The 21,386-nt window shown below is 33.9% G+C and overlaps 1 protein-coding gene across 2 annotated transcripts in view; it reads left to right on the top strand.

Moving 5' to 3' along the window:
* The window catches only part of G2E3 (G2/M-phase specific E3 ubiquitin protein ligase), a 70,089-nt gene extending 48,703 nt beyond the window's left edge, over positions 1-21,386 (top strand). For both annotated transcript variants that reach the window (XM_059373030.1, XM_059373031.1), the window contains 8 exons: positions 491-607; positions 4,360-4,484; positions 4,588-4,720; positions 7,415-7,722; positions 9,823-10,004; positions 13,424-13,596; positions 17,737-17,927; positions 18,715-21,386. In XM_059373030.1, coding sequence (XP_059229013.1) covers positions 491-607; positions 4,360-4,484; positions 4,588-4,720; positions 7,415-7,722; positions 9,823-10,004; positions 13,424-13,596; positions 17,737-17,927; positions 18,715-18,971 — 1,486 coding nt within the window. In that variant the 3' untranslated portion in view covers positions 18,972-21,386. The remainder of the gene's footprint in view (positions 1-490; positions 608-4,359; positions 4,485-4,587; positions 4,721-7,414; positions 7,723-9,822; positions 10,005-13,423; positions 13,597-17,736; positions 17,928-18,714) is intronic.

Here is a 21,386-nt window from a genome sequence, read left to right on the forward strand (position 1 = left end):
GACTTCAATGTCTCATTAGTTGACTTATAATCTCTTAATAAATACCTCAAGTGTATACAATATTAATTGATTAACTTATACACAAGTATAATAGATTTCAAAGTGGCATGTATAAATTATCTAAGAGAATCAAGATGTGGTTTAAAATGTATAATAAGGATTTTATTAATACTTATAGATGAGGAATCTAGAAATAATGTTATTAAACTTGAAATTTAAATATTAGAACTGAAATATTAGGAAAAATTAAGTTTTAAAAAATTTCTAATGTTTCATTTAACATTTGAAAATTCACTGTGAGAATAATTAACTGCAGGATAAAATGATACTAATAGATACATATCTTGAACAAGAATGATTAATCCTAGAAAGAAAAAGTTTGTTCCTTGCTCCTAAGTGCGTGACAAGTTTTTGTTTTTAGATGTTATTACTAATCCTTTTATGTAACATTTTGGTTCAAAGTATGTTTTATATCTTTCTTTGTTTACAGAGATGCATCTTGGGAATTAGAGGAAAATGCTTATCAAGAACTTCTGCAGCACTATGAGCATTGTGATGTCCGAAGATGTCGTTGCAAAGAAGGGAGAGACTATAATGCACCTGATAGGTATATTGGGAAGTCCAGTTGTGCTTATTGTACTTATTTAAACTGTCAGCTGAGGAAGTGGTTTTCTAGTTAAAGAAACGTAGTTTTGCTCTTAGGATGTTTGAAGTTTTAACTTGAGAAGAGTATATTTATTAAATGCATGTTTACATCTGTTTACAGAGAAATTATTGCTATCAGCATAGTTGGTAACTTACTTCTGTGGTGTATTTTCATGAGGCTTCATTTTCTAGAGCTGTACTCCCCTATATGGTAGCTACTAGCCACATGTGGCTAATTGAGCACTTGAAATGTGGATATTCCAAATTGAGAGATGTTATAAATGTGAAATACATAGTGAAAACTCACTGTCTTAATTTATTATGGCTGCTGTAACAACAGATAACTTGTTTTCTAACAATCCTACAGACTAGAAGTTCAAAATAGAGGTATTGGCAGGTTTTATTTCCTCTCTCCTTGGCTTGCACATGGTTTCCTACTAGCTGTGTCCTCACATAATTGTCCCTCTGTCCTAATCTCCTTTTCTTATAAGGACACCAGTAATATTAAATTAAGGCCTACCCATATGATCTCATACTATCTTAATTATCTATTTAAAGGCCCTGTCTCCAAATACACATAGTGAGGTGTTCTGGGTTTTAGAACTTCAACTTATAAATTTGGAGGAGACACAATCCAGCCCATAATAATAAGACAAAAAGAACTAAGAGTATCTTATTAATAACTTTTTATATTCATTACATGTCAAGCAAATAGTAATTTAGAAATGTTGAAATTCATTTTACCTATTTCTTTTACCTTTTTAAATTAGGTTACTAGAAAAATTTAAATTCATTAAATGATTTGCATTGTATTTATATTGGATGGCACTGTTTTAGAGCTTAATTTAAAGTAATCTAGCAGTGTTCTTTTGGATCACTATAAAAAGGGTTTGATATTTGAAATTTATTGATTATTATTTTGAAATGTCAGTAGATACTGTCTCTAAATCGACCATTATTTTGTGCCTTCTATGTACAGTATACTGTGTTGGATACTAGAAATCAAAACTGTCTTCATTTTTTTTTAAAGATGTATTTATTTATTTGACAGAGATCACAAGTAGGCAGAGAGGTAGAGAGAGAGAGAGAGAGAGAAAAAGAGAGAAGGAAGCAGGCTCCCCGCTGAGCAGAGATTCCCAACTCGGGGCCTGATCCCAGGACCCTAGGATCATGACCCGAGCCGAAGGCAGAGGCTTTAACCCACTGAGCCACCCAAGTGCCCCAAGACTGTCTTCATTTTTTAAGATGCAGAATAAACAGTGACAAATCCAGTTTTCTTGAATTTATGGAGGATATTTCAATAAATTTTTAATATCTGTTATATAATGTTAACATCACAAGCTGAAACTTAAAATGCAAGGCAGAATATTGGGAGCCTTGTTTCTCATGGAAAGTGATTTGGCTGAGTATGCTATCTCTTATTTGCAAAGACGCATCTGATGTCTTCCCAGTTTTGAAAAATTTCCCTAAACAGCTATTACCACTCCTGATTTCCCATCCTGGGCTGGGGTTTTTCTTTTGTTTGCCTGTTACAGTGTAATTGACATTATTGGAATTTGTTTTGTCATTAGACTAAAAATTATTTAAGGGCAAAGATCTTACTGAAGATGTCAGGTGTGGTATATTCTTGCTTATGTGACTGGTGACCCTGATTATTTGTTTGTAAACCTCTAAAGGGTTGTGCTAAGGCAAAGGCACAGATGAGATAATGTATATAAATGTGCTTTGTAAATAATAAGGCACTTTAGATTTGTAAGAAACAATACATTTACGAATATTGATATTTTCTAAATTTATTTTGGGCTTTTCTTTTTTTAAGATTTTATTTATTTGACACAGAGAGAGAGAGAGCATGTGAGCATAAGATGGTGGGGGGAGCAGCAGATGGAGAGAGAGAAATAGTCTCCTGGCTGAGCAGCCCGATCCCAGACCCTGGGATCATGACCTGAGCCCAAAGGCAGACACTTAACTGACTGAGCCACCCAGATGCCGCTATTTTGGGCTGTTTTAGTTAACCTGTATATATTGCTTATGTATTATTGATCGCCCAGTCAGTAGCTACCAAATTCCCTTCCTTTCTGGCAGCTACATGAGATTGCTTTCCCCTGTCTTTTCTCCTGGGACACAATAATAGCCATCTGAATTTTTTTTTTTTTTTTTTTTTAATCTCACTCCCTCATCCTAGTGGTAGGAAGCTGGTTTTGCTGAAAGGCACCATGGTGTAGTGGTTAGGAGAATGGGTCCGAAGCCAGGTAGACTAGGTTGGAAGCCCCACTCTGGGACTTAACCAGCCATGTGAAATAGGCAAGTTATGTACCCCTTTATGCTTTGGTTTCCTCCTCTTTAAAATGAAGGATAAGGGGTGCTTGGGTGGTTCAGTTGTAAGCCTCTGCCTTTGACTCAGGTCATGGTCCCGAGGTCCTGGGATCGAGCCCCACGTCTGGCTCTGCTCAGCAGGGAACCTGCTTGCTCCTCTCTCTGCCTTCTTGTGATCTCTGTCAAATAAATAATAAAATAAAATCTTTAAAAATAAAATGAAGGATAAGAGCAATTTTTCCTATCATTTAAAATTATGAGGATTAAACTTTTTATGTAGACTAAGAACTAGGGCTGGAATATAGTAAGTACTCATGTTAGTTGTCCTCTTTCTTTCTCTTCATCATTTGGCAGAACTATCTGGGAAAGTGGGGGAGACACGCAGAGAGGACACATACCTCCATATCCATATCCACACAGAGAGATTCACCCATCCCTAATGGAGGGGAGGGTATCCAACTACCTCTTTTTTCCTTTCTTTCTTTCTTTTTTTTTTTTTTTTTGGAGAGACAGAGCATCGTGTACCTACACGCAGGGAGCAGTGGCAGAGGGAGAGGGAGAGAGAAAATCTTAAGCAGGCTCCACACCCAGCATGGAGCCTGACACAGGGCCCCATCTCATGGCCCTGAGATCATGACCTGAGCCTAAATCAAGAGTCAAATGCTTAACCAACTGAGCCACCACGGTGCCTCCCAACTGCCTCCCATCACCTACACATCCACACACTCAGGGAGTTTATCTCTTTTTATTCATAGAGAGTATACTCATAACCAAACAAAAAGTAGTCCCCACACCTATACAAAAAATATGAGTATGGACTGGCATACATCACACAATCCAGTAGAGAAACATGGAGGTTGGGTTGGAAGGGAGCGAATAAGAAAACATAAATATGAGCAAGATGGTAAGTCTGGATCCTGTTGAGCTGCACAATACTGGGTGTCTAAACAAGTTTTATAGGAAGTAATTCCTAACAATGAATGTGAAAAATAATATTTTAAGTAAGATAATGTATTTACTGATGCTTCTTCCATGTTGGCTACATTTATATAGCAATTTCCCTATGAGCTAGTAATTTCCAAATATAAAAGAAATTTTTTTCCTTCTTAATCCTGTTCTTTCTGGTGTTTATGGTCTTGTGTATGTGCATGTACATGCTGATATTTAGTTTAGGTATTTTAAGTTTGTGAATATTTAGAGCAGGAGGTTACAAACATAAGTGAAAGAGAAGAAAGAAAAAGTAATGTAGTTTCAAAGCAGATAATCTTATTCTCCCTCCTTTGGAAGAATAGTTGTTTATTTATGAAATGGGCAGTATGTCCTGTGGCAGTACAGGTGGTTGGAATTAGACCAAGTTAATACCAAAATGTAAACATCTGCTTCTGTTTATGTCCTCAGCAAATGGGAAATAAAGCGCTGTCAGTGTTGTGGTTCTAGCGGAACACATTTAGCTTGTTCCTCATTACGATCATGGGAACAAAATTGGGAGTGTTTGGAATGTAGAGGTATTCTCTACAATTCAGGTAACATTTTGTAATTTTGAATAAAGATGTTTTTTGAAATGTATATTATTTTAAAATTCTTCCTGTATATTTGTATTGTTAACATTGGGTTTTAAATATACAGAGGATTTCCAAAAAGCCAAAAAACATACATTACCCAACACTAATAGTGTGGGAATAACTGATTGTTTGTTGGAAGAATCATCACCTAAATTACCCAGACAGTCACCTGGAGCCCAGCATAAAGATCTCCTGAGGTATGTATTTTGAAATGTAGAAAAATACAAAACTCTTCTCTCTCTCTCTTTTTCTTTTCTTTTCTTTCTTTTTTTTTTTTAAGGAAGTTCTGTGCCCATTGTGGGACTTGAACTCATTACCCTCAGCTAAAGAGTCACATGCTTTCCCAACTGAGCCAGCCATGCATCCCTATAAAGCTCTATTTTGAGAAAATTTAGACTGGAAAGTGGTGTATATATACATATACTTGGAATATTAACTGACCTTAGTATTCTGGAAGAGTGTTTTTCAAACTGCAGGACCAAGATTTGATCATGAAGTCATTGCGGCCAGCATTAATAAAAAGAAAACAAAACAGAATAGAATAGAGTGTGAAATACCAGATTGCATTGCAGATAGGATATATATGAAATTTATTTTATTGTATACTGAATTGTGATATAACATACATATTATAGATCATTGTCAAGATAGTATAAAATATAAAGTACACCACGTTACTTGGTTGAAAGGAAGGAATCATGTTTAATATGGTGATTTTTTTTTTTAATTGTGTAATCATGTGCTTAATATATTTGCTGTCAGTATTGAAGGTCTAAATGTCACCTCTTTAGAAACTTCAAGACTTACTTACAAGTATCATTATGTTGTATTATTGTCTACATATTTTCCTACCTGGGCTGGTTCACCCTGTCCTTAAGTAACCTGGTGGTTCCCAGCTTCTGGGAGGTCACCATATTGATGCGAGACTTAGCGCAGACACCCAGTTGGCATAGCACACAACAGCCCAGAACTCCTGTGCTCAAGTGATCCTTCTGCCTCAGCCTCCTGAGTACTTGGGACTACAGGTGTATGCCACTGTACGTAGTAAAATACATAACTTTTAAAATCATTCATAACATTTAAATAAGACTAGAATTATAATTCAGTATATGTCCAGGTATTTATTTATTCAGCTTAAGTTAGAATTTTTAAGTATATGTAGCTTTTAGAAGAAATACGCAAAACTAACATAAGTAGCTAGATGAAGTACTTTTTTGTTAAAAATAGTATCAAGTTAGGGATACCTGGGTGGCTCAGTCGGTCAGGTGTCTGTTCGACTCTTGGTTTTGACTCAGGCCATGATCTTGGGGTCCCGGGATCCAGCCCCACGTGGGTCTCCGTGCTCAGCAGGAAATCTTGAGATTCTCTCACTCTTCCTCTGTCTCTCCCCTGACATCTTCCCATCTTCCCACATCCCCTACGCCCAGCACGTATACCCATGCACACTCTCTAAAATAAAATCTTAGAGAAAAATAGTATCAAGTTAAAACTTAGAAGGTAAAGAGAATTTTCTGCGAGAATACTTGATAAGTAGATTTATAGACAGAAGTAGAATATGAAGTACTATTCAAAAAGTGAAGAATTGCTGTTTTAAGATACCACTTGTGTTAACTGAAAACTCATTACAGATGTTTTTTAATATTTTTAGTATCAAAAAAGATGTTCACATTACTTTTAAAACTCTTAATATGTAGGTTTCCAGAGATGTTATTCCAGGGAAGTTTGATTCCTTGTTCCATGCTTTCACATCATATTCTAAAAGAATAACAACAGCATTTCCATTCCAGGTAGGAGCAAGGAATCAACCTGCTACACAAAGGCATATTTCTGAAGGATTGTTTTACTTCCAAAAGACAAGTTTTCCTGCAACCTGGGTTAATGAATAGGGGGTGTGTGAAGAAAGAAAAAGCAAAGCCTGATCCTCACTGGGGCATCATAATGTCTTATGATGAGAAAAATTTATACATGATATAGAAAGATGATCGATGCACATTGCTCCAAACGAGATTGTTTTGAGTACATTAATTTAAGTTACAGATGGAGAAATTGAGGCAGAGACATTTGATTTGGTCCATACAATTGCCTTGAGATCTTAATAAGACAGCTTGCTAGGCTTATGCTCAGAGGTTCTGATTCTGTTTACTTGCTGTCATGGTTTAAAAATTTGCATTTCTGGGGCAACTGGCTGGCTCAGTCCACGCAGTATGCAACTCATGATCTCAGGTTTGTAGGTTCGAGCCCCACATTTGGTGTAGAGATTACTTAAAGTCTTTGGAAAAAAATTTTGCATTCCTAAGAAGTTTCCAAATGCTGTTGCTGCTGTTGGTTTGGAACCACACTTAAAGAATTATAGCTATAGACTAAAAAGTACTATTGAAAGGGTTGTGAGTTGTGTTCGTAATATTAACTCTACTGTTAACTAACTTTATGATGAGAAATACATTGTATAATCTCTTAAAACTATGGTTCTCTCATAGAGTAAGCAGAGATTACATTTGTTCTATTTTTTAAAGGATTTAGTAAACTTGAAATGCCTTGAAGCAACTGTTTGTTATAGCCCTTGGCCAGGAGGGTAAGATTCTGAGCTTCTGACTCTTACATCTGAATCCACTGAATTGATCAAATTTGAGATAGTGATCTATCAATATTCTCATAGATCGTTTATGATACTAGATTTTAATTAGTAGGAAATTGGGGAGGGAGTCAAGAATTTAGAATCAAGTCAAATAGCTTTTTGGTTCTGATGGCAGCTGTTGTATGTTTTTGGGTGGGAGCTGGGGAAGAATTTCCTTTTTAATTAATTTTTCTATTTTTTATTGGCTGAATAACTGCTGTGTCATTTAAAGTACTTTAGAGTACTTAACTTTTATGTTTAAATTCATGTCTTATAGGCAAGGCAATAAATTTAGAAAAGAAGTTTCAACAATAATGGTGGAATTAGGTTTTCAAATTAAAAAAAAAACTAAAAGATTATGGATTAATAAAGCCAATGTCTGGAATAGTGCCTTAGATGGATTCAGAAATCAAAACTTTAATCCTTCATACACAATTGAAGTAGCATATGTCGATGAAAATGATAACTTTGGAAGAGAGCATCCTGGATCAAAGCAAGAATTCCTAAGTCTCTTGATGCAACATCTTGAGAATTCACCAATATTTGAAGGGTCCTTGTCAAAGAATTTGTCTCTAAATTCTCAAGGTAATTTTATTATTGTATCTGCTGAATATACCATGTGAAAGAGATAGCTGTGAGAATTAATATTTAGTTCCTGTGGTCGAAATGTATAGTTTACTTGGTTGTAAAATACTGATTGAATCACAGAAGAGTAGAAAAAGGGGAGTGGTATTTTTAAAATTTTCTAGTGAAACTTTTTATTTAAGAATATGCTTAATTTTTTTTAGTAATATCCTCCTTAGAGTGAATTTATAATTAAGTGTAACTTCTTTAAAATTGTATTTTATATTCATTCTAATTTCATTTGAATAGAGTCGCCAAATGGAATAGATGATTATTTGAGCCCTTCTTGTTCACATCTTTGGAATTTGCAGATAGGATGTTTCTTCACAACCTAGGATTTTATCACATAGTTTTCTGGTCCACATCTAACATTTTTTAATGTACTTTTGCTTTCAAGAATTTTTCATGCATATTTATGTATATGATACTTTTCTGTCTTATGATGAATTAAAAAAAATGCATTTCAGAAGAGTGATTAATTCTAGCATTCTTTTTTAGGAGCTTTTATACCACTTTTGCTATAATAGGAAATTCAGACGAGTGAGAAGACTTATTTCATTCCACTTGAATTTTCTCCTGTATAGTCCCTAGAACTTCCTTATTGTTGCCTAACGCATCATTAAGATAGTTGAAAAACTTCCAGGGTTTATTTGTACCTTGTGTAGTACACACTGTTTAATTCAAAACTCCCTAAAACAAAGTAACATTAACTCAAGACAGTTTTGGTATAGTAGGTGAGTGCATGAATTCACAAAATCTGAATTCAGTTTTGTACACACCTACTTCAGTTGCTTTAGTCTCTCTTTAGTCAGTTGCTTAGTCTCTCTGGAATTCATTTAACAGATACAGAATGTATTACTGCTAATACGTAGCATATAAGGTTATTGTTGAGATTTTCTTAGTAGTTCATGTAGTGAAAATGTTACTTATTAATAATTTGCTCTTAACAATATTAAGAGAAATAAAGGAAAATTTACATTATATCTTTTTGATTTATCAAGGTAGCTAAAACATTTTAAGTTTTTATTTTAACATACAGTGTTGTATTAGTTTCAGGTGTACAGGTAGTAATTCAACACATCCATATATCAGCCTATGCTCAGCATGACAAGTGTACTCTTTTTAATCCCCACCACGTATTTCACCCACCTCCCCACCCTTCTCCCTTCTGGTAACCATCAGTTTGTTCTCTCTAATTAAGAGTCAGTGTCTTGATTTGTGTGTGTGTGTGTCTCTCATTTTTTCTCCTTTGCTTCTGTGTTTTGTTCCTTAAATTCCACATGTGTATGGAATCATACAATATTTGTCTTTCTCTGACTTATTTTGCTTCATAGCTAAAACATTTTAAATGACAATTTAAAAAATACTAAAAGCTGTGATGACATGGTTAGATAGCATATACTCCTGGGAGTACCTTTGTACCATTTTGGAAAATAATTTATCCCTATTTATCAACAATCTTAAAAATGTTTATATCCTATGACCTCCTAACAGCATATGTAGGACTCTATATTAATCAAATAATCAAAGATATATAAAAAAGAATATGGGAATAGATGTTGATTATAATATTGTGACTCATATAGTTGAAAGTATAACTTAGCCAAAGTAGCCAGTAATAAGGAGATGGTTTGCTTTGCAGCACATCTATAATTTAGTCTTAATCAGTCATTAACTGTAGATTTGAATAATTGTGTTTAATATAGAAAAAGTTTACAATATAGTAAAAAAAAAAAAAGCACAAGTCAAACTATTTGCACTAATATACATACTAGAAATACACATCAAAATGTGCATACTGGTTATTGTGATGGTATTATATGTAATTTTTATTAAATTTTCCTGTATTTACATTTTTTCTATTATAGGTTATTTTGTATTCAGAAAAATGTATTTAGGTGAGATCTGTATTTCATGTACAATTCTAGTTTCTGTAAATTATTTTACATTTATCTAATTCTTAGTTTTGGGGGGCTTTTAATTTACTGTATATGTATTCATTATAATGATTATCTTATAATAATAGAATTATATTTGATGTGTTTTCATCTGTATCTACAGCTCTGAAAGAGAATCTTTACTATGAAGCTGGCAAAATCCTTGCAATTTCTTTGGTCCATGGTGGTCCTTCACCTGGTTTCTTTTCTAAAACCTTGTATAACTGCCTTGTTTATGGACCAGAAAATACCCAACCAATTTTAGATGATGTTTCAGACTTTGACGTGGCACAAATTATAATCAGGGTAAGAAATGTACTTGTTTATTAAAATACAGACTACATTCTAGTTATATGAATGTAAATGATGGATCTACAATAGAATAATACTCTTTGTGCAGGAATCAAGAGGTATCAATATTTCTCTTTACCAGCAGAGTTCACAAACAATTAAGAGATAGATGTTAAGGTTAGACAGCTGAGATCAAAGGGCCACATTTAATGTTGATATAATCAGTTAGATGATGTATTTGACTTTGGTCTGTTATCAAAATGGTTTGTTACCACTCCTCAGAGTTAAATGGATTTATCTACCCTGCCAGAGACAATATAAGGCAGGTTCCTTATTGTCTGCTGGATAGCAGGGGAAAGTGTACTTTCTATAGGTAGGTGGATCTGCAAGGAGGGATGACGTAGCTTACCACTCAAAAAACTTAGTCTCACTCCTACAGGGAGATAAGTATGATAGGTGCAGAGAGGGACCAGGCTGAATTTCTTTATGGAAACAAGTGGGGAGACTCCCATGTTTCTACCTTAAAATAGTTATCATTTATTAAGCCCTGTACTACATATCACCTGTACAAACTCAGTTTAGTTATAATAATGCTCTCTAAGTATCATTGCCTACATGTTACTGATTTGGAAACTAATTGAGACAATGAAAGTCATCCAACTTTTTTTCCTTTATCCTCCCTCCTGCTTAAACCTATTCTATCCATTGTCTCCATTAATAGGCAGTATAGTTTAATGGTGAAAAGCAAATGCTCAGGGCTCCTGGGTGGCTCAGTTGGTTAAGCAACTGCTTTGGGTTCAGGTCATGATCCGGAGTCCCGGGATGGAGTCCTGCATCGGGCTCCCAGTTCCACTGGGAGTCTGCTTCTCCCTCTGACCTCCCCTCTCATGTTTTCTCTCTCACTCTCTCTCAAATGTATAAATAAAAATCTTGGGGGGGGGGGGGAGGAAATGTTCAGAAGTCAGATTTTAGTTTGAAATAGCTACTATAAGCTCCGTGACCTTGGGCATCTTAGTTAATCTTAAGCCTCAGTTTCAGAATCACAAAGTAAATAACATGGAAGTGTGTCCTTTTATTTGGCCCAAGATGTCTCATCCTAAAATTTATCCTTTAATTCAAGTGATTTTTCCTTTTTTCCTCTTTACCAAAACATGTACTTTAGTTTGACTTCATTGTCTCAGCTTCCTCTTTTCCTACTCATTTCTTTGCTTCTTGTAGTCAGCCTTCTGTTCCCACAGAGCCTTCTTCCAAGTCAGCTAGTTTTTAGCTGATTCCAGGAATCTAAATCACTGCATGCAAAGGCCTTTCTTTCCTAATAATTTTTCATCTCCTTTTGTAATCACCACTGTCTTCGAATTCATCTCTTCTGTTTTCTTTAATACTGCATTTCTTCCTACCCCTGAAACTTGGGTTATTAATCTGTGTTATCCTAGTCCTCCCTCTGTACTATTTGGAAAGCTGCTTCCTGCCCATAACCTTTCTGAATGATTCCCAGACCTCTGTTTTTGAGACACTAGACTTTTATACCTAGATAGGGTCTGAGTCTTTTTAACACACTGAGTCCAAGATGTTTAAGCCAACTGTTTTTTTCCCCTAGAGTTTTTGGTTTGTTTGTTTGCTTGCTTGCCTTATTTTTCTTTTCAAAAGATTTCTTATTTCCATGCCTTTCTGGAGAAGTGTCATTTTCATTCTGCCATATTCCATTTATCAGGATGTATGGAGTCATCTATCTCTAAAAGTGAAGTTTATCTTCAGCATTTTCCTCTTATTTCTAATGTACTTACTGCACCAAACTCAAATTATTTCTAGGTTTAAACAATTAGGATATTATTCTAATAATCAGGATGATTCTTTTAAAAGTATAGTTTTGACAACATTGCCTTCTTTGGAATCTTCAGTGGCTTCTCATTGCCTATTGAACAAAGTTCAAGCTATTTCCTAGGGTATTTAAGACTTCCAGCTCTTCTCATGGCTTTATCTATTGTTTCTGTGCTCCTATCCAATGTTTGTTCATTTAGTCAACAAATAACTATGTACCTCGTATTGTTTCATCACTGAAGGTATAGTAGTGAGCCAAAGTCCCTGCCTCTTTGAAATTTACATTTTAGAGGAAACACAGAAGATAAATAAATATATAATATACTGCCATATAGTCAAAAGTATTGTAAAAATAAAAAAGAATAAGAGAAAGGAGATAGTGTTTGGGGTATAATAAGATGGAACTTGGGCTATGCTTCTGTAACAGAGACCCCAACAGATGTTTTATTTCTCTAAAATTTGTTATCTAGATTTTAGTGTAGGGATTAGCAAATAACAGCTATAGGCCAAGTCTGGCCTGCTGCCTCTCTTGTTGTAGATAAAGTTTTATTGGAACACAGCCATACCTACTTACCATTTGTTATGTGTCTATGACTGCTTTCACACTATAGTGGAAGAGTTGAATAGTTATGGCCCACAAAGTATAGGATGTCTGGCCTTTCAAGCAGCTTGTATGTTAGCGGTATGGTTATGATACATCTAGGATTCCTTCCTCTCACTGTGTAATAATCACTTAGGGTATCATCTTCATCTACATGAAGCTTGCTCTTAAGGGGAGAAATAGAAGTAGAGTTCTGGAAAGTTTGACACATTTTCACTCACATTCTTTTGGATAGTTCTCAGTCACATACAGCCAGATTTAACTGCAAGGAAAGGTTGGCTGTCAACTAAAATTCAGGGTGGTGGGTTGGGCACAAAGGTAATATTTACCTAACTACTTGTGACAGTGTGTGAAGGTAGTATTTTGAGCAGAAAAATTACGGAATTTCAGCAGAGATCTGAAGTGAATGAGGGAAATCATATAAATCACTGGGAAAGAGTTTTTTTGGAAAGAAGAGATAAAAAGTAAAATTTGTATTCAAATAGACCATTGACTGCTTCCTATTTTTAGTCTTTCTTTCCTTGTGTAACTCTCTTAAAGAGCTAATCTATATGAAATTGTCTGGCACATTAATGGTCAAGTGTTCCTTTTTTTATACTATTTCCTGAACTATTTTGATTCTATCCCTGTTTTAAGTACCTCATTAAGTCTTTAAGTCCCTCATTCAAGTCTAACAGCTGATATTCTTTCTCTTTCATGAAATCTCAGGTTATTTCACTTACTTCTCCAGTGCTATGTAACTGTTCTGTGTCAATTATTATCTCTTATGTAAATAATTTCCTATATTAAAATGCCAGTTTACTCTAGGTTTTTTGAAGGCAGAAATTGACAATATTAATTAAACTGGATTGTCCTTTGTTCTAGAAAAATAATTCTAAAATAATAATTCTTGATATACTTTTACTTCATACTTGTGTTCTCCAGAATTGAGTATAAAGTAATAACTATTATTTGAAATGTAAAAATCATTCACAAGTAAATGAGTAAACTGAGTATATTTTCTTCTTTGTTATAGGTAAATACTGCAACAAATGTGGCTGACTTAAACTCAGTAGTAAATGAATGCTATAACTACCTAGAGCTTATTGGATGTTTAAGACTTATAACTTCATTAAGTGATAAATATATGTTGGCAAAGGACATACTAGTTTATCATGTAATTAAGAGAGTCCAAGCACCCTTTGAAAGGTAAGTTGTTTATATGTGATTCTCTCAAATTCCATGTTTAAAGTGATTGTCTTACAATGAGATATATTTGATAAAAATTTAAGTGCTATTTTAAAGTAATGCTTTAAAAGTAATGTCTTAAGAATGATTGCTGTTCTAACCATTTTATACAGAATTGGTGTGAATGTATGATGCTTGGGTAGGAAGAGTAATCATTACTTCAGTTTATAATTATCCTTCTAAAAAACTTTTTTTAATTCTTAGCATGTAAGTCAACTCTTCCATTTCCTTTCATTCATTTAATAACTATTGAGTACCTGTTGTCTGCTTGGTAATAGGTACTAAACATTCTTTGATTAACAAGGTAGATATGAGTCTTGATCTTCATTACCTTAGAGCACTGGTCTTCAGACTTTTTGTTCTTAGAATTCTTTTTTTTTTTTTAAGATTTTATTTATTTATTTGACAGAGAGAGAGAGAGAGAGAGATCACAAGTAGGCAGAGAGGCAGGCAGAGAGAGAAAGAGGGGGAAGCAGACTCCCTGCTCAGCAGAGAGCCCGATGCGGGGCTTAATCCTAGGACCCTGAGATCATGACCTGAGCTGAAGGCAGAGGCTTAACCCACTGAGCCACCCAGGTGCCCCTGTTCTTATAGTTATTAAAAGAAGTTTGAAAACTTAGTTATTCTCACATTTTTCGGTTTGTATATGTATAAAAATATATATGAAAATTGGGAGAATGGTACACCATGCAGTTACCACACAGATCTAATGATTACCAGTCAACCTGTGGCCAGTCTTATTCATCTAGCCTACCTTTATTATTGACTCCAGGATTCGATTCTTCTCCTCTTCTCTTTTCTTCTCTTCCCTTCCCTTCTCTTCTTTTCTTTTAGTTTTAAAAATATTTATTCATTTTAGAAAGAGAGAACAAGTGCCTGTGGGGGAGGGGCAGAGGGATAGAATGCTCAGGCAGACTCCCCACTGAGCATGGAGACCCATGTGAGGCTCGATCCCACACCCAGTAAGATCATGACCTGAGCCGAAGCCAAGAGTTAGATGCTTAACTGACTGAGCACAGGCACCCTGACTCCAGGATTATTTTTAAGTAAATTCCAAACATAATACCTATGTTATGTATTAACCTATGGATTTAAATTAACCTATGGATTTAAATATATTTGATGTGTTCACAACTGTTATACTTCTTAAACTTACTGGAGTTCTCATTGTCTCCATATTTGGCCATTGTAAATGTTCTTATGTTTCTTTTGAGTTCTTTTGATATTGACCTTAATGATCTTTGATAGCTTTCTTGGTATATAGCAGGGTATTTTAGGCTCATTTTGTGCATTTTCGACTGAGGAACCTTTGTTTCTTTGAATGGTGAATGATATTTCCAAAATACATTCTGGATGCTGGGGATGCTTTTTTTGCCAGATTATTCAGTGTTCGTAGACCTTTTTGGTTTGGTTTTGATTTCAGGTTTTTAATGTAAAATACATCTTGAGTTTTACTGATACTTCAAATTCTCTGCTATAAGATTTTTAACCTTTTTCTTTGTCCCATGTTGAGAACCTCCATTATCAACTCAACAACACAGGAGAGTTAGACTATGAAATAATTACTCACTTCATTTATTCCACATTTCATAAACAGTAGTCTCAGTAACATTACCAACATTATTACCAATAACTTTATTGAAAACAGGTTAACATTATTTTTCTAGGGCTGTGTAGTCAAATTACTATATTTTAAAGACATTTAGAATATTTATTCTGTGGTCTATGAGCTATATATACATTTTACTTTCATTTTTTATTTCATTTTTAGTGATTTAAAAAAATTGTTTTAAGGTTCTATAAAATATTTACATGGTTCCAAAATCAAATTTATAATGAAAGTATATCAAAAGAACTCAGCTCTGTGGTACACATTGCATTCAAAGAAGTATAGCTTTCATCTTTATCACATCCACTTTTCATGCCCTTATGAAGTCATCATTTTAGTGATATTGTTTAGCCATTATTTGTCGGTTTTTTAAATGATAGATAAATATATGTGTGCATATGTTCTAATTTCTTTTATTAGATAAATAGTAACATTACATCCACCCTTTTTCTAGTTATTTTTTAAAATTGGCAATATATACTAGAGATCATTTCAAGATGGTAAATACTACTTTTAGAATCTATATCACGTGGCCTTTTCCTCTGTGTGTGTGACAAGTAAAGATACTTGTCATTGGATTTGGGGCCAGTCCAAATAATCTAGATAGGATGATCTCAAAATCTTTAATTTTATCTGTTTAGAATTTTTTTCCAAATAAGATCACATTCATAGGTTCCAGGAAATAGGATGTAGACTTATTGGCGGGTTTAGGGGGCTAGGGCTCCATTCAATCTACATCAGGGTAAATGACAGTATTGGGATTTATTTCTGGCATGTCCCTGGAGGTACAGCTTGGAGAGTGAACTCGGGAATTTGCACACCTGGTAGAGCAGTTCTTCTGCAGGTGGTTTGTAATAGGGTGGTAAAGCGGTATATAGAGAAATGAGCAGATAAAAGGGATTTCAGACAAGGAAATTCATAGGACTTGGTAGTAAGAAATGGAAGAGGAAACAGTTAAAGAGGACTTTTAGATTCAGCTATACTAATTTGATGGATAATGGAGGCATATACCATCAGTTATGGTTTAGATTTTAGTAGTAAGGTGATGAACTTTCCTTTGCACTTAATAAGTGTGAGTACTTGAAATATATGCTACCATTAGCCTGTTGGATATATTTCTGGGCTAGAGATACTAGAGATTATTTTGTTTTTAATTAATTTATTATTTTTTTAAAGACAAGGCAGATTTTATTTTTTAAGATTTTTATTTGTTTATTTGAGAGAGAGAGGCAGAAAGTGAGAGAGAGCATGAGCAGGGTGAGGAGCAGAGGGAGAAGCAGACTCCCTGCTAGACAGGGAGCCCGATGTGGGGTTCAGTCCTGGGACTCTGGGATCATGACCTGAGCCAAAGGCAGATGCTTAACTGACTGAGCCACCCAGGCTCACTGAAATAATGGATTTTATAATGATGAGTGTATACCTGCTAAATACAGCCATGGGAGAGGGTAAGAGAGAAGAGAAATTGGCCTTGTTACAGATCCATGAGACACAAACATCAACATTTAAAGCAAAGTAAAGAAAGAAGCAGCTTTGTAAGAGACTGAAAAGATCTGGCCAGAGAAAGAAGGGAAACCAGAAGACTGATGCCATAGAAGGAGATCGATCATAAATTAGGGCAGTTTTTCCTCGGGTGTAGACAAGAGTAGAATAAAAGTGAGTTGGGAATTAGCAAAGGAAGGTAGTGAATGTGGGTAAGTCTTTCATATAGGTTGTCTTAAAGGAAAACATGGCATTGAATGAATTTTTTTTCCATTTAAAGATGGAAAAAATAAGCACATTTCTGTGCTCTTTAGAATAACCCAGTAGAAGGGGGGATGAACCTATAACAGGGTACCTGAGGAGGTGGGTAGGGGATTCAGAGCCACAGATAGGGCTTAGTCAGTCTGATAGATAAAAATATACCTCAGTTCTTTCCTAATGAGTGAGAATGTGCATTTAAAATAATTTACTTGTTCCTTGTATTTTGTTAATTATCCCTTCATATTTTGCTAATTTCCTGTTAAATTGTTCTTTTAGAAAAATGATTTGTATTTTTTGTATACTAGAGAAATTAGTTTTCTGTCATATATGTTACCACTTTGTTTTTGTCTCTGTTCATTTCTTTTTAGCAGTACATAAGTTGAATTTTTTTGTGGCTAAGATTTATTACTCTCTCTCTTTGCAGTTACTAGGAAACTTCATTTTATACTCTAGCTTTGAAGTATAAAATACTTTCACAAGTCTACTTTTTTCCTCTTTTAGCTTAATTTTATTTCTTTTTTTATTGTTTTAATTTAAAAATTATCTTACAAAATCAAATAGTATGGGCAGGTAAAATTTTATATTAATATACTTGCTTGTTATTGATTTAAAATATCATATCATGTATATCTATATTATTATATGTTTTTTCCTCACATCTAACTGTGTGTAAGTTAGCTAGAAATGTTAATTTGTAGTTGTAATACCAAACACATGTATGAATGTTGGCTTATTGTTTATCTTCTTACAAGTTTTAAGCAGGGTCTGAAAACTCTTGGTGTTTTGGAGAAAATTCAGACTTACCCAGAAGCCTTTTATAGCATCTTCTGTCATAAACCTGAGAATCTTACTGCAGAAATCCTTAGTGATCTTTTTACAGTACGCACATTATCTGACGTACAGGCTTTGGGATTTTGGAACAGTTATCTACAGGCTGTTGAGGGTATGCAGATGTTTTATTTTTATTTAACTGTCACAGAACATTTGTTTTGGTATATTAATTTATTTCTTTGAGTTTTGCTTTTTGATGATAAGACTTTTCATCTGCTAACTGCACATTTACAAAATTTATTTCAAGACAAGTGTATATGACTAAGTTCAAAGTGATAAGGAAAGATTACAGAGTAAATTTCAGTTTTGCAATTTGTTTTCCTCTAGATAATTTGAGGTAAAAGGCACTCTTCCTAGAAAACTTTATATGGGTGACTGCCACAGCATAATCTTAAAGCTAATTATCTTCTATTTCATCTTTTTCAATTTTAAGTTAAATATCATTGAGCATTAGCAGTGTAAAATCATCCTGTTTAATAAGAGTGGGAAAGATATGAGTTGAAATTCTTTTTTAGCTAGGTTATTTAGTTAGTTTATACCACTTAGTTTTCCTCTCTGAGTCTGATGAACTAGTGTGTCAAATAGTGATGATCTAAAAATGGCTTAAAATTATTTTTATTATCATGCCCCCTGAACCTCTTGGATTGTATAATAATTTTATATTAGAGAAGACATTCAAATATACAATGAGTAGCAACTAAATGACTTTCTGAGTCATACTTTGAGGTTCAAGTAAACATTTATTGAGTGTACCATTTTCCTGTTACTGTGCTTGATTTGGTGATTTATTTTGCCCAAGATAGATAGATGTTAGAGTCTCTTAAACATTCCCTGTCAAGCATCTATATTGATAGTAATATATATATAACGTGGATTTTCTTTTTTGGTAAACTTTTCAGATGGTAAATCTGCAGTAACAATGGAAGACATTCTTATTTTTGCAACCGGTTGCAGTTCCATTCCACCTGCAGGATTTAAACCCACTCCTTCAATTGAGTGCCTTCATATGGATTTTCCTGTTGGAAACAAGTGTAATAACTGTTTAGCTCTTCCAATCACCAATACGTATCAAGAATTTCAAGAAAATATGGACTTTGCCATAAGAAACACCCTAAGACTAGAAAAGGAAGGAAGTTCTCACTACATTGGACATTAAAATGTTTTGAACATAGAAATGCTTCTTGAAAAGCTGCTATTGATACTTTTTGTTTCAGAAATCTGTCCATTATTTGAACAAACTTGTCAGCTTCTTGGCCCAATAAAATTTATATGAACATAAAGGAATGTTTTGGCCACTTAAGCTAAAAAATTTTTTGTTAACATGTACCAGTCAAAATTGATGATATTTTTCTATTTTCTTAATATATGTGCGTCATAAACTTTAATATAAATAGTTTTAAAACAGCTGTACAGACCTTTTTCAAGTATAATAACCTGATATATGGGAAAAAAACTTGTATTCACTGCTTCTGCAAATTAGGATTAGCTATAGGATACCACAATGATTTTTCTAGTTTTATATAATTTTCAAATTATTTTATTTTAAAGCATTAAATAGAAAAGCAAATTGATAAATCGTGTTATATAAATCAAAGGCATATATTCTGGGGTATGTGTTATAAATATTTTTCCTAGGATGGCACGGAATTGGTTGAAAATGTTTTTAGATTACTGATTTATATTAAAACAGACCCACACTGCAATTAGACTATGCCTAATGGGAAGTTTTATGAAAAAGCAGAATTGCACAAATGTTTTAGAACCTATGGACATTCCATAGTCTTAAGAACACTTCTGAGGTGGATAAAATATATTTGAAAATAACTTAAAAAGTGTTTAAAGGCTTGGCTTTGATCATAGGATTTTCTTTTTTTCTCTATATCCCATGTGTGGTATTAAAACCACATTATGTCTGATTCAGAATCATTTGGGGTGTGTCATTTATCTTTGTGGATTACCATGACTCTTTGACAATTATTTATTATCAAGTTGTTTGTATGATAGGTAAGCTGGTACCCCTGCGTTATATATTACCTTCTTTGCTCTTGAAAGATATCTTTATTATATAAGCAATGGAAAAATGTGTAAGAAAGAAGTACAAACAATGAAAAACCCACACTAATCTCACAGTGCAGAATTAACTAGTATGTTTCATTTATTCTTACTATGAACTATTTTCCTTTTCTTTTAAACTTTTGTTATTGAAAGTCAAAGAATACCTTAAAGTAACAAAAAATCATGTAATAACAATTTAAAAACACATAGTCCCATAGTTATGTCCCCATGTTTATATTCTTGCAAAAGAAGAAAGTGGAAAAGTTTTGTGTTCCTAATCTATTATCAAACATAAATTCCTTTTCCACCAAAGTAAATTTAAATTGCATGAGAGTTAAATCATTATGAGAGGTTGGTTTTAACCACATTTTTTTAATATACAAAAGCAGTTACAACTATAATCATATTCTCCTCCTTCCCAAGACATCCTTAAATTATTGATATTTTCAAAGAACAACAACAGGATTGATTTTATACTGGTGATGGGACTCTTCAATACCAAAGGAAAGCTAAAACATATTCCTAGTATAATTTTCCTTGTTACACTTATTGACAGACCCAGCAAATTAAAAAGTTTCATTTTGACTTGAAGTTTTTAAGAACATTATAGAAGGCATTTATTTGTCTTATATTGTGTTATTGTTGTTGTTGTTGTTGTTGTTGTTTAGATTTTATTTATTTATTTGACAGACAGCGAGAGAGGGAATATAAGGAAGGAGAGTGGGAGAGGAGAAGCAGGCGTCCCTCTGAGCAGGGAGCCCAATGTGGGGCCTAATTCCAGGACCCTGGGATCATGACCTAAGCCGAAGGCAGATGCTTAACGACTGAGCCACCTGGGTGCCCCGTCTTATATTGAATTGTTAGATCATCAAAAGTAATTAAAGGATTGTTTAAGAGTTTGAATATCTAAACTTCAAATTTGCCATATAGCTTTTATTCCAAATGTTTTGATAAATTGGATATTTTTCAACCGTACCCAGTTTTTATAAAATTTAAAAAGCCATTAAACAAATAGAAACCAAAAATCTAATTAAAGCTATTTTCTGTCATTTGTAGATTTAATTTTTCCTACAGTGGTAATTAAAATTGATGAACATTCACACAGATTTTGGGTGGGGTGGGGTGGTAGGGAAGTGATGTGCTTGGGTTGACTATAATTAAAAACAGTATTTCAGTTCCTCATTTCACTATTTTATGTGTAGGGCCTTTGGGATATGGTGTGATGTAAATAATTTCATATATTCACATTTCTAAAGTGATGCATTCTCATTGCAAAGCATTTTCTAGGTTTAAGGATGTTCCATTAGTTTGTTTTAAGTTAGTCTATATAGTCAAGGCATAGTAGAGAATCCTATAGGTTATTTATTTTTCTGCAGTGTTACTATGTCACATGGTTGATATTGTGATGTTCTTTTATTGTTCATTGTTCTAGCCAGTACACAACTCTTGCTGACATTGATTTTTAAAAGTAATTATGCTATAAACCCTTATAAATGTGTATTTGTATTTAACTATT

The sequence above is a fragment of the Mustela nigripes genome, chromosome 13, assembly GCF_022355385.1.
Source record: "Mustela nigripes isolate SB6536 chromosome 13, MUSNIG.SB6536, whole genome shotgun sequence".
Taxonomy (NCBI): domain Eukaryota; kingdom Metazoa; phylum Chordata; class Mammalia; order Carnivora; family Mustelidae; genus Mustela; species Mustela nigripes.